Genomic DNA, 14,165 nt, shown 5'->3' on the forward strand with positions numbered 1-14,165 from the left:
TCGCTCAGCTCTAGTAGGTATACGAATTCACGTAAACTGGGACTGATTTATTTGTGCACAATGCTGCATGGTTATAAAAAAAGCTGATTCGCGAAATTTAGTTATCAAATGTGAATGTGGAAATGATGTAGCTGCCTGCTTGCAACGGACAATATTTTGCCTTAAAATTTTTTTTGATCGTTTTTTAATAACAAAATCTCCCGCTTTCAGTAAAAATGTGGAACCTGCCTATTTTACTGCCTGTGAATAGAATGTATGAAATTGCATTCATTCAAGGACAAGGACTGCAAGCTTCGTTCGTCTAAATGTATTATTATTTACATTACAAATTTACGCAATGCTTCTTAAGGGATCTATTTTTTAAGAAACATTCCAATCCCTACTTTATAAAAGCCATGTCCAATCGATACACAAAAAACACTGCCGGCAGTTTCCTGACATCTGACGATTTACACGAATGGAAAATATTCGACATTGGTCAAACATAAACTGGTTTGTAATTGCTGCCATCTTAATGGTTCACATGTTAACGCTCACTTTCGATCGCCACGGACTTTCAAACGACTCGAACTGCTCCTAGCGGCGGGCAGTTGGCACATGGTCACAAACTGTTAAGGGGATACCGCGCTTCCTGATAGTTATAATATCAATGTAGGTCGCATTCGAACATCTTACTACATTTACTCCTAACATAATATATCAAAGAGATAAAAAATTGCACTTTACCGCTGCTACCTTTTATCATCTCCTCAATATTAAATTATAAGTAGGACTATTTTTTCTTATTGACATTATTTAAACGCTTGTGAGATCTACAAGGTATTTTGAGGAATAATTTTATAATAAATAAAAAGTAACTTTTCGGTAGGTAACTAAGTTCTTTTTAGGTAACTTAGTTACCAGAAAGTAACTTAGTTACTTTATAAGTAACTAAGTTCCTCTGAAATTGGAAAAGTTATAAGTTACTTTTAGAAAGTAACTAAGTTACAAGTTACTTTTAGTGTTATTTCAAAAGTAACTAAGTTACAGTAACTTAGTTACTTGAAAGTAACTTAAATTTTAGTTACTTCCCAGCTCTGTAACTCGGTATCAGAAGTGTGGGTTATATGATAATAATAATTGTGATGGTTATCAAAACGTAGATCTCGTTACCGTCAATGTCAGGTTTACTCTACTACTTCATTAAGGAAAGTTTTGTATAATATTACCATGATCTCGAAATGATACTTAAATAAAAATTTCAAAAAATTCTTTAGCCCATTTTAAAAAACATAGAAGGGCCCTATTGTGGGTGCGTTATTTGTCTGTCTGACGAACAATATCATAATCAGCTTTACATAAAATTGTAAAAAAGTGCGGCACGACCAAATGATTATCACGCGGGACAAATTTTACAATTTAATTCACGTCTGCCTTCTACTGTATATTATAATCTGATTGTTGCTTGTGAGATATCAAAAACTGCAATTCTTGTGATAAAGTCAAGCTTTTTTTACATCTACGAAGTAATTTTTTTAAATCAATGGCATTGATGTAGCATGTAGAATACGATAATACCTGTTAAATTATTAATTTGTATCAAATGTGACATTTTATCCCTTAAACTGTCACCCCCTTGAAAAAACCGCCATCCAGATCTAACACACACATTGGAAATGTTTCACGGCGTGCAAGCATTGATTATAATGGTGGAGGCATATATTTCGAGCAATACAGACAGCATTTTCATTAATTAACTCGATATTTCATTTATTTCTTGGTAAAATTTCTGAGTAGAGTTTCAGACAGCCTCATAAGTTTTGACAATTTAATACCTCATGTTGTAGGTTACTTATTACCAAAGAATACTGTTACTCTTTGTCGTTTATAAATGCAATGCCATATACAGTCAAGCCAAGCAAACAAGTCCGTCAAGAAGGCGATTGTTTGGTGTCGCTGTATTTTAGAAGTACAGTCTGTGTCAATAGTGTTTGGCGGGAAATTTAAACTTGTTCTATTTTGTCATTTTTTTAATGCAGCTACGTTTGAAAACTGGAGAAAGAAATTTAGTACAATAATTACAACCCAAAATAACAAAATTTACCTAAGTACTACTAATGACAAAGCAGTGTGTATTTAAAACTAATTAAACAGTATCATCCCTCACTTTCCTCTTCACTGATTTTAGAACCTTCGCCTGACGTGCCAGTGATTACCGTGAAAGATAAACTTTCTACAGCTTCATCTAACAATCCATGGCGTTGCCACATTTATTCTTCCAATCTCTTAATGTGGATTATGTCGTATCCAGACTTATACTTTTCGAATTGATGATGAGATGTGCATTTTCAATTCATTTCAATTGATTTCATCCTGCTTCAGTCAGTTTTATATACACCAGGTTCATATTTTGTTAGCAAGCACTCCATAAAATGGATGGATGTAGGTTTCGTCAAAAAATGTGATCTTTACTTTCAATGCAGCCAATCTTCTTCTTCATTTTATTAACTAAATTATTGATTGTAGAGACTTTGTTATGGATCATGTAAATTTCATTCTTCAAGACGCGTAAATCAGAATTATCCAATGTTATTTTGTAGGAAGTTGCACTTCCTTGCTTCTTTGATGAAAATTTCCATGTCCTATATCATCGGCAAGTTTGACTTCGATCTACAGGATAACAATATGTATTTATTTCAGAGGAATATTAATGAAATGCACATTACCTAATCTGGGTTATGAATTTTGTTGGTTTGCCGGTCGCAGCAGCAGCTAGTTATGCTCCCTTTCCCAAAGGAAATATGTACACACCGGCAGCTTTCTCTTTGCCAAAGAATTCCACGACCCTTTTAATGACATTTCTGGCTTCGGAATGCACAATTGCAGAGGTTTGCTTCTCTTTTCTTGCCGTACGGATAAACTTGGTGCAACAAGCGCATTTTATAAACATTTAATATATAAATGTGTCACTGTCACATTTTTTACGGACTGTACACGCCTGCGTTGTTGGTATTGGCTTAACGTTTTCCCGCCACGAAATTTCTAAATTAGTTTGCATATTTTCCGAGGGACTTGTTTGCTTGGTGGAGCTGTATTATGCTATTACAAAAAAAACTCTAACATCATTCCTCTAAATCAGGAGTCAGCACGAATACTATACTATTGTGTAATTATCTGTAGTATTTTGTTTTGTGATCCTTCCTTACTGTAATTCAGGTCGTAGCGTTTTTTACAACTAAGTATCGCAAGTGAGCCACAAGGTAAGGAAATGTTCTAACCAACCTGTATATAAAACCACAGACCATATGAGATCAGCTGATAGACGATGACAAATAATTTGCTTATTTTTAGGTTACGGTATTTTAACCATCACAAATAAATAAATAATCATCTGTGCCACCCGTGATGGAAATAAAATGTCCACAGTGTAACAATTTTCTCATTTCCCCGTCGGTGAGACTAGTACAAGATGCCTGCGGACACAAGAAATGTCGAATGTGTTTACTTCAAGATGAATTGCAATGCAAAATGTGTGCTATCGATACCATCCCACTGAAAGAGGAGACTACCACTGAGTCCGTTATAAAATGTGAAAATAATCATACCGGAGTGATAACCTGCAATAAGGTAAATACAGCTATTGTCGGCAAACGTGAGGAAGACTGTAAACCTAATCCTGCCACGCAAAAAACCCCATTGAAAAAAAGTGGTAAGTTACCAAGCCCAAAAAGAAGTTACAGATCACTAGTTTTACCAAATCATGTGTCAGTGATATCGACGAGTCCAACTACTTATAAGTGCAACATTTGTAATAAATCGTTTAAAACGAAATCGCACATCAATTATCACAGTTATTGTGACGGAGGTAAGGTTCTGCCCAAAAATATGTTGGTGAATCTTTCTATTTTAGGACAAAGACCTCTACAATGTAGCGAATGTAACAAAGGCTTTGTTAGCAAATACCATCTGGAAATTCATCTACTTGTACATTCCAATAAGAAACCACATACCTGCATGATGTGCGCTAAAAGTTTTACATGTTTAAATAAATTAAACAGGCACAAATTAGTGCATTTGGAAACTAAACAGTATGTTTGTCAGCAGTGTGGGAAATTATTTAAGAACAAAGATTATCTACAAAGGCATTCCATAATTCATACGTTGGACAAACCGTTTGGATGTAAAATTTGTAAAGCACACTTTAATAATCGATCAAATTTAAATAAACACCAATTAACGCATTCAAGTGAGTATGTGAGTCTAGTCACCATTAAGTTTCTTTAGTGCATAGAGGAATATTATACTGCAGATATCTGGTAACTATGCAGTAGCTACTGAAAATTAAACTTTTTTAATCTTTCTACATCCCCTAAACCCTCTAATAGTACATAAAATTACAAAAATATGAGCAAAAATATTACAATTCAGGGGTGGCTCCTCTATTAGTGCTGCAGAACTACCAGAGAACCAAGAGAATAAATCCTCAATGTATGGGTATGCATTAAGCATTAAATATGTATTACTTATAATAGAGTTAATTATCGAATGTCTGGTTCCTTGTACCCAGTGCTGTATTTGGAGGGTATATGCGGGTATACGTCGTATATGTTTAAAAGTAAAATTTAGTTAGCGTATTTAGAAATGACAATTTGTGTAAGTGTGCTCAAAAACCCTTTGATGACCTCAGAAAGCATGGCACAATTAAGTTGTTGTGCGCCAGTGCACCAGCCTGTTGGAACCTACAGAGTTGCCAACTTGTTTTTTTTTGTACCGTAATCATTGTACTCGTAAAATGTTCCTCAATACAGTATGTACTTTTTTTACGGGCCATATAAAAAATAAAGTTGATGATGATTTCTTCTAAACGAAACGTTGTATTAAAAATATCTCAACGCTGTCCTGTAGAGCTCAAAAAGTGGCAGTTTCTATGGTTTCGGAGATCCCCATAAATAAACATTCTTATCTTGGACACAGTGTATATATATGTATAACAAAACAAAAAATCGTTAAGCCGCTTGTGAGCAAGAGGCAAAGAGTGCACTTTGTCGTTGTCTTCTCGATTTTAATAGTCCTTATGGACATTTCATACCTTAACGAGAATACAAACATGAAATAATTTTTAATTTCTGATCGATTAACACCAATACCAAGTCAGTATAAAGTGGTGTTGTTCTAGAGCCTTTGTGATTCAGACAGACATGGAGAGCGCAAAAGTGCACTTTTGATTTTTTGAAAGTGAAAGTGCACTAAAAAAACAGATAATGGCAATATACATGGTACTGATAATGAACTGAATTGCCATTTACAATGAAAAATAACAAGTAATAGGCAACCAAAACTGTTATTCAGAATAACAGAATAACTTATTCTCTAACAAAATGTCAACTCAATGAAAATATTCAGTCAAGACAACTAAAAACATCTTTACCTTCTTTTGTCTGACCCACACACTCTTCGTGAACATATCCGGAACAAATTACGTACAATCTCATTAGCTTGTCGATCTTCAGAGCATGAAAAACAGTACCATTAATCAATCAGAGCATTTTGATTTTTTCTTCTGCATTTTCTTACTCACAGGGCATCCTTACGATGGCAATATTTAGAGCATGTTGTCATGCAAACTGCCAATATTGTATAGGTGGTGTCTATTTAGTGTAGTATTATCATGGTAATATGCATTACAACAATTTTAAAAGAATGTATATGGCAATCTTCGCCCACTACCTTTGTTTGATATGTATGTAATTTTTTATTGTAGAAGAAAAAAACCATATGTGTGACGAATGTGGGAAAAGATTTAAATTCAAGAACGCATTGACTGCACATTATCACATTCATACCAAACTTCGACCGTACACTTGCTTAAAATGCCCCAAAACGTTTTTGAATGCAAAAGACCTTCATAGACATCAGCTTGTGCACTCCGGTATGTATTTAGTGAACTATATTTATATGTTAACTTCTTTATTTTAAGATACAAAACTTTACTCCTGTAGTTTGTGTAAGGTTAGTTTTATGAGAAAAGACAATTTACAAAGGCACATACGCAATAGTCACCCTGGAAAAAAGGCGAGTCTTATTAAAAAACCTACCAAGAAGTCGATCCCTAAAGAATTTGAACCAGAGGTTTTAGAAGAGAATCCAAACGCAATTAAAGTTATTACTTCCCCGCCCACTTCGTCCCCCTCCATTGAAAAGTTGGAACCTAACAAACAAATTCCAGTAATTAATGCACCAGTAAAGCTTGCATTTAAAACAATGGCATTTAAAAGTCATTACAACATTCCAAGGTGAGTCTTTACCCCGTGAAACTATGTTCATAATCTTCTTTTCAGTCGCGAGTATCAGGTAGAACCCTCAAGAATGCATTCAAAATTATATGACTATGCAGAATCCGTAAGCATATGTAAAAAAATATTATCGCCCTTAAGTCCTCCAAAACCGAACGTTAAAACACTGGGCAACGTGAGTGCAAAAGAATCGTCTGAAATTTGCCAAAAAATTTTAACTCCTATGGGACCTCCTCTTACCAACGATTCATATTTTGAAAAACCGCCCTCTATCATCAGAAATATCAAATTCAAGTTACCGCCGAAATATTTAAATCTAAGTAAGCCTAACGTATTGGATGAAGTACTTAAACCGAACATGCAACCAAAAGAGACCTCTACTCCGGTGGATAATCAGACATACACTGATTTAAAACCTTTGCCATTATCAAGCGGTGCCACAAGCGTTATTGTGAATACTAACTCGAGTCACGCTAATGAAATGCATTGGCGAAGGAGAACTCTACAAAATTTAGAGTTGCAATCGAGAAGTGTTATTGAGTAGAACTCATTAAAACGTTAACAAATTGCGATTGTGATTTCGCTTTGTTATAACTGGTTTGTAGCTAGTATTCTCTAAGAATTTTGCACTGAATTGAAATAAATTTTTAATAATTCCTTAGTATTTTTGATACGCTAGTGTAAATTTCAGTTTATAATAAGATGATCATATTGTAATAATTGTCTTGTGTTGTACAATGTACAGGAATAATAATCACAAGCTTCCACCATGTAGGAATCACTCAAAGTGTGGGTAATATTCATTCTAGTTCGTATCTCTACCATAGTGCTGTAGCAACGTAATTATGGGCCTGTGTTCCTCCATATGCTTACAGGCTCTGCTCGCAGGAGCTGAGGGAGTTACCCCTAATTCCTTGGTATGTCTCCTATTACCAACTTTTAGTTAATCTATTTGTCATTTGCAGTGCATTTAACATGTTAATTGTTTGAGGAACGTGCTAATGCTTTTTTCATTTACCGGTTCCAGATTGATGTTTAGGTATAGAACCCATGCTTTACAAATTACACAATGCGGATGTTGCTTTACAAAAAAGTAAGTCTTCTATATTCTTCATTCATTTTCTTAAATGATGCCACACCAACATTTAAAAAAATACACTAAAATTGCGAAGTATTTAAACACTACGAATTTTTATAGGTATTTACTATGTGGAAACTGCAGAGAATGTTTTTTTTTCTACTTTGTCTCATGATTACATGAAAACTCATATTTTGGGAGTAGGTAAGTGTTTTTTTCATCCAAGCACAAGAGTTACAGTAGGTAGGTACACAATGATATTTTGGCCTGTGTGGCACAGTTCAGTTAAAGCTGAACTGTGGTGCTAAGGATCCCTGGTTCGAATCCGGGTTCGGGTATGGATATTTGTAAATGTATAGTGGGTTGGGTTGGTAGAGCAGCCTTGGCTGAAACCCCGCCCACTCAAAAATAAAAGCAAAATAAAATATAAAATAAATATAATGGCCCCTATGAATAAAAGGGAGCAAATGCTTATAGTTGCAAAATTCAAAGTAAATACTCGTAAGTGCCCCTTAGTACTGTCATGTTTTATAAAAATACCTATATACAGATATCTCCAAACAGGTGGAACAATCCCTAACATTAAAGTTCTAGAATCTGGTAACTTCCGCCATTTTTGGGCAAAAATCATGCGTTCTCTGTCTAACACACGAGCCCAATGGATTGCGGTACTTTCTATATTTAGTGACTTTAGTAGGTACTATGGGTTTTCGTATGTAGTTATGGATTTGTGACATAATAATTTCCTCAGAGCTTCTGTAGCGACTTTTTGAATATTCAGTTTTAGCTGTTTAAATCATAATTCATAACCTAGTAAAATTACAAGGTACAGTGCCGCCATGCTCAGAAAAACCCTGGAAAATATGCGAACTAATTTTGGAATAATTCAGGCCGGCCAATAGAAAACCTGCAAAACGACGCGGTACATTCCGCGCCATAATTAGTAATTGGGCGCGTTCACCGAAATAAAGCGCTACCATTGAGCGCTACATCCGTTTTGACAGTTTACGATTCAAGTTATTTTAGGTTACACTTTGCTTCTTGTATTTGCTTTATTTTACGTTTTCCGTCTCCAGTTTTATACAAACTCGTCTTTTTCAAGACGCATATAGCTTGGATCTACGATCTGATAAGGTATGTAATTCCCTTAAAGTGTTTTTAAATGTAAAACTGTACCTAACCTTACTAATGAATTGATTGCCGTGTACAAATGCTTGCGATCACTAGTCACTACACCACCCACAACACACCTGTCGAGCTAACTGAAATCATTTTAAAATTGAAGCTTAACATAATATCTCCCGGTACACATCCGGCATCTGCTATAAAGAAAAATCTCAATACTGACTTAAAACTCAATTTGAAGGACACCGAGATAACAGATTAAAGTACAATAAACCAACTCTGCTTATTCGTAGATAATCCCCCAGCTCTACACTTAAATAAAATCTAATATTGTAGTATACAGGGTGTCCTGCCATTATTTTTGGTGTTTAAACCGAAATAACGCGTACATGACGTTGTTTACACAACAATCAGTCCTTTGATGTATCACTAACGTTAAAATTAACCTGTAGATTATCTGTCAAAAACGTAAATTAACGTTTTTTGGCAGATAACCTACACGTTAAGTTTGACGTTTCTGATACATCACAGGGCTGATTCACAGCCGTCTATAATTACAAGCCATGCTGAGAAGTTTGGCAACGTTGTTCGAAAATCGAAAGTCAGTAAGTTTTAATGGCGTCTTGTTGCTCTTGAAAAATGGCATTTTCCTCTCCCCTGTGTTTCGCCTTGACGGTTTTAATATAGAAGAAAGATACTTAGGCAGCTTACAATTGTGCATATATATTATTTATTTACAAAAATGGATAATAACATTTTTATTTGACTTTAAAATTCGGAATGCTGTAAATTGGTAACTGCATCATAATGTGTTTTCCATCGAGATCTCCGAAATTGATGAACTTCTGTCGAAAGAGGTCGAGGTGAAGCACACGTTTGAGCACTTAATTTCGGTAAAAGGACAGTAAATCACTGCGCATCAGCGAGGTTATATCAACGACCAGGTGTGATTCGGAATGGCAGACTTTAAGCCAGTCGCTACTCCAGTGGGTCTAGGTACGAAGCTTTTAAAGAGGGGAGCCCCATAGACTTCAAATTCCCGTACCATGAACTCTTGGGAATAAGTTGAAAGGTTCCTTCAGAAAATCGATTTGACATGTCCGTGCTAGAATACCTGAAATACAAACTAATTGTATTTTTTCACGATAAACACTTACCGTACTTACGTACCAGGTAGTGTGTAGGTCATATTTGAGCTTCTTACAGGTAGTTTGAACAAATAAAAGTGCTTGTAAAGGGTTCAGTAAGGAGTAGTTTGCTTTAGAGGTTATGACAACAAATCGATATATTTCGTTTAGCAACTTACCTGAATAATAATTTCTGTTCATTCCGTAGAGAGTAACACAAATTGTCGCAATCTCGCTCTGTTAAAACGGGTAAATAGGAATATTACACCCAAAACACATATAAAATACACTCAAAATCTGTCAAGTTGAATTAGGAAATCGGCCTACCATGCAGTGTTGCCATAATTCTCAGCACGGCTTGTAATTATAGACGGCTGTGGCTGATTGTATATCGAAAATAAATATTTTCAAGTTATAAAAATGTCACCTTCTAAAAGAGTTGTGTTAACTCATTTCTGGTAGGGCTTGAAATTCCATACAAATTCTTATGTCCCAACCAGAACTATGTAAAAGATTTATAAGCATACGTCAAAAGCGATTTTACTATAGTATTCTTAATTTGCACTTCACTTTGAAAGGCTGCGGTGGCAATATATTGTCATATATTGTAAATGTATCTTCAACTCTACGTTCTCGAGATCCCGCCAGTTCCTCTTTTTTTGAGTGTTGTTGTGGCTATTAGAATATTTGATATCAACTGAACCATCGGTGAACTTTTAAAATTAAACGGTGTAATTAGTTAAATTACCTTTAATTAAGTATAAATAAACTGTACATTTACAATAAAATTAGGTATAAATCACTTCCAACTCAAACGGAAGCTGACGGAACGACAGACTCGAGCGCCGCCAAGGGATGCGGACTTGCCCCTGGACAATAATAAAATAAACAAATTTCCGAACTGGCTGCAAAACGGATACCACAGATAACACGTCGGACAAACGATCTCCAGATATCTGGCGGGCAGGGGCGATCGGCTTCTGGCGAAGAGTCTAAAAGCAGCATTATGAGACGGGAACACATAACTAATCACAAATTAATTAACGGTATTTACGAGACATCAAATGCATGAAAACAACAATGTCACTCCCTTATTATTAATGGAACCGAAAGTGGCAAAAAGCTTACCTTAGAAATTAAAGGGAGCGGTAGTAAAAAGTAAAAGCGGTAAATACGGTGAGGTAAATTTAATGTAAAATCAAAATCAACGGTATGAATGCAAAAGAAATTTACGGAAAGGATCAAAAATTAATACGGTAGTTACAAATGACGGTGATATCGAAAGTCACTGCCGGTAAAATTTTGTCTAATAACGAGTTCTAAAATATTAATTTGTCTTCGTCTTCTAAATGGCAAGAGCCTTCGGACGCAACAAAGATCATTGAAATATCTTTATGGGAATGGTTGCAAACGGCAAATTAATTACAACGTTGTTTACGGTAACGGGGGCTGAAACACATCTTCTATCTTCAACTCCTAGAACTAACACAAATACTTTCGACACGACACTTTTCCGAACGAACCGCCCAACTTAAAACGCTTCTAGATACCGGGGGTTCATCCACAGAGTTATCACTAAAAATGGTAACTTCAAGGCGGAAAACGAGTGCATCGTTACACCATAGGACCGATTTTGGTTAGGAATAGAAGGACCTAAGAGCAAAGCCAATGGAAGAAACACAGACACAACATTAAATAAGTTGATTTATTATGCTGTATGACATTTAGATATTTCTAACATTACTATACCTATACTACAGATTACTGTAATCTGTGCCTATTACCTATAGGTACCTAGACCAATAACATTTCATTATTGTCGTTTGCATTAAAATAGTCATCAAGGTCAATTGTTTTTATTCCGCCAAACCAGTCGAATAGTGTGATTAGTTTGATTTCCATTTTTGCAACATCGAACTTGTGTGCTGTGTTATATACGTTATTAGTAGATTAAGAAGACAATATACTTACCTTTGGGCAAATCTTTAAATTGAGGATGTTTCCTTATAATGTTATCAAGTGCCATATGGTGTTCTTCTGTTGCATTGTTTACCTACATTTAATAATAATGTAATTTTTTACGTACAAAATCAGACACTTCGCCAGAAATGTTTATAGCTACCTCATTAGTTATTGTTAGGTATTCAACCTTCCTGTTCAACTGTCATCTGAAGGAGAGTATAAGAGGCATGTTTTAAACCGCAACAAACAATGAGGCAGAAATAATCTTTCATGACGAGAATCTTATTACTATACGCTGTGCGTAGTCATTTTGTATGGGGCAACCAAAAATTAACTTTTTGGTCCTAATGAAAAAAGAGAAATGGTGTGGAGATTTTGATATTTTTCTTGTCAAAACAAATATGATAAGTAAAGATAAAAACGTGTTTAATTTTATTTTTTACTTTCCCGGCTCCGTTTTTGCGGTTCCATTATGTTGAGTGTCCGTCTGTCTGCTCCAATAAAAATGGGTCATTTAATGCACAATTATGTTGTAAATTAAATAATAGCATTGTATATACATTTTATACAATGATAATTGATAATAGTCATAAATTTTGTTAGTAGGTACCTACTGACATTTCACTAACATTTCTCATTGTTAATATTAGTTGATTATATAGTGTCATGCCAACCGTAGAATGCGGGAAAAATAGTTTTAAAAAATCGTGCCTATTGGTATCCAAGATATTGAAGAAAAACTGTAACCATTGTAACGGCGAAGTGGGGGACCATCTCTCTAAAAATATAAATCTAAACATGGCAAATCGCAGGTGCCATGTCAAATCCATATGTTGACAAAAAGATGACATCAGTTATTGTTATTTAATAGGTACCTAGGAAGTTTTTATCCCAACTTTGAACGTCAATAACTAAGAATTTAATTTGAAAAAAAAATAATTTTTTTCCGTACTTCCAGTCCAGCCAAAAGTCGAGGGTGTGAATTATGCTATATAATTAGTATAGGTATAAATAGAAAAATTACACACCCATACAAAGCTCCCACTTAGTGTAACTCGTTGACATCTTGGATCTTCAGCATCTATATCATATTTGGTACACCAATCAAGTTCAGCCATTGATGCTATGACACTACAACGATTGTTTATCTAAAAATATTAAGCTTGGGATTAAATGAACTAGCTTGAGTTGTACACAAATTGGTATACTTGAATGTCAATTATCGCTTGGTCCAAAGATGTGACATAGAAGTATGGGACTCCATTCCCCTTTTCGTCGAAACCATCCACAATTGATTGTAAACTCGTATACGGGTATGACTTGATCGCAGGCATCGTTGAAATAGTTGAGAGGGCGATCCATGCTAAATTTGCAATACTTTACTAAAGTCAAACATTATCTTATCACATGGCTATTATAATGCGTGTGACGGTTTTTGTGTATGAACTTTACTAATTATTCGTATGTATATTGTTTAATCTCTTTAGAAATATTTGATTATTCGAAATAGTCATGCTAGATTAAAGATTAAAAATCTTAAAAATTCGTGCAAATCGGTATGTCTTTACATCGATCCATTTCAGCTCCATAGGAAAAAAGGAGGTGAGTATTCTGCTTTAAAAAAGAAGAGACAGTGTTAGACACAGGAGTCATTACAAAGTATAATTAAACATATTTTTATTGAACAATTATTAATCAATGTGTATCAAAGGAAAAAAAATTTCATGTAGGTACTTACTCATAAATAGTTCATAAAAATAATTCATAATAACATAATTTGCAACAGAAACATCATCTACAGGTGAAATTTAATAATGTCTGTGATTTACTTACGACAATTATGAAGTACTTGTCTTGCCACTAGTGCATGATTTGTAGGTTTCGGTGGATCAATCTCAAGGATAGATAGTCCATTAACGAATGTGATGTATGTTAAAATTGTAAGATATTTATTAATCATTTTTTTATTAAGATCTTTCAATTGTTCTGTAGAAGTGAGGATACAATTTTCTTGCAGTTAAATATATGCACACGCAGCAAACTTGTTAACCTTTGAAATAGATATTGAATATAATGGCCATTGCCCAGATCAAAGATCACAAGTCACAACATTAGTCTGCAGCAAAAAAATTAAAATCCTCTGAAACAAATATGTCAGTAAACAATACCGAGAACAATACCGTCTAATTTTAGAATGTAGGGGCAGTTGACAAAACGATCATCGTTTAACGTACCTATTTGAGGGACCAGGTTGAATGTGGGTTGAACGTCAATTCAGTTGACTGACACAATTACCAAATTCGATTGGACAATGTTTGAATTTTGACCAATGAAATTTCTGTATTCAGTCAACTGAGGATTCATAATGCGTCATAATGGAGCCGTTCACACACGCATACCTACTTACAAATCGCCGACTAAATTTCGGTCTCTCGCTAGTCCCCGGCGATTTTACGATTTCGGGGGACTGATGGGCTATTGGGCCATTAGAAGGGTTTACACGAGGATACTTTTTCATTAGCACTGAAAATACGTTCGCCGAAAAAGTACCTTCCTGTGCAAAGAGCAGTTTAGAATGCCCAATGTCTTTTTAAAGAATTT

General features: G+C 34.9%; 2 protein-coding genes across 3 annotated transcripts; one reads left to right on the plus strand and one right to left on the minus strand.

The window, feature by feature from the left end:
• Positions 1-3,315: 3,315 nt before the first annotated feature.
• On the plus strand, positions 3,316-6,929 carry LOC116167187 (zinc finger protein 805-like). 2 transcript variants are annotated; one of them, XM_031482446.1, is made up of 6 exons: positions 3,316-3,688; positions 3,749-3,844; positions 3,890-4,225; positions 5,741-5,908; positions 5,957-6,272; positions 6,318-6,929. In XM_031482446.1, the coding sequence occupies exons 1-6, from the start codon at positions 3,385-3,387 to the stop codon at positions 6,814-6,816; spliced, it is 1,719 nt and encodes a 572-aa protein (XP_031338306.1). In that variant the 5' UTR covers positions 3,316-3,384; the 3' UTR covers positions 6,817-6,929. The 2 variants fall into 2 exon arrangements, with proteins under 2 accessions (XP_031338306.1, XP_031338305.1); XM_031482445.1 differs by having other exon boundaries at positions 3,317-3,844.
• A 4,359-nt stretch (positions 6,930-11,288) lies between these two features.
• Positions 11,289-13,633, minus strand: LOC116167199 (protein CREG1-like). Its single transcript, XM_031482466.1, has 5 exons — positions 13,398-13,633; positions 12,773-12,927; positions 12,593-12,712; positions 11,574-11,655; positions 11,289-11,527 (listed from the first exon to the last, which is right to left on the minus strand). Exons 1-5 carry the CDS (start codon positions 13,522-13,524, stop codon positions 11,397-11,399), a joined length of 615 nt encoding a protein of 204 aa, XP_031338326.1. The 5' UTR covers positions 13,525-13,633; the 3' UTR covers positions 11,289-11,396.
• Positions 13,634-14,165: the final 532 nt, after the last annotated feature.

The sequence above is a fragment of the Photinus pyralis genome, unplaced genomic scaffold, assembly GCF_008802855.1.
Source record: "Photinus pyralis isolate 1611_PpyrPB1 unplaced genomic scaffold, Ppyr1.3 Ppyr1.4_LG3b, whole genome shotgun sequence".
NCBI classification, from domain to species: domain Eukaryota; kingdom Metazoa; phylum Arthropoda; class Insecta; order Coleoptera; family Lampyridae; genus Photinus; species Photinus pyralis.

What these genes read in the sequence shown, in the direction of transcription:
- LOC116167187 (XM_031482445.1), top strand. Translation starts at nt 3,385, where the DNA reads ATGGAAATAAAATGTCCACAGTGTAACAATTTTCTCATTTCCCCGTCG. An exon ending in ACACCAATTAACGCATTCAA is followed by an intron (nt 4,226 to 5,740) that starts GTGAGTATGTGA and finishes TTTTTATTGTAG; the next exon opens with AAGAAAAAAACCATATGTGT. An exon ending in AGTCATTACAACATTCCAAG is followed by an intron (nt 6,273 to 6,317) that starts GTGAGTCTTTAC and finishes TCTTCTTTTCAG; the next exon opens with TCGCGAGTATCAGGTAGAAC.
- LOC116167199 (XM_031482466.1), bottom strand. Translation starts at nt 13,524, where the DNA reads ATGATTAATAAATATCTTACAATTTTAACATACATCACATTCGTTAAT. An exon ending in TAAGTGGGAGCTTTGTATGG is followed by an intron (nt 11,656 to 12,592) that starts GTGTGTAATTTT and finishes TATTAAATGTAG; the next exon opens with GTAAACAATGCAACAGAAGA. An exon ending in ATTTAAAGATTTGCCCAAAG is followed by an intron (nt 11,528 to 11,573) that starts GTAAGTATATTG and finishes TATATAACACAG; the next exon opens with CACACAAGTTCGATGTTGCA.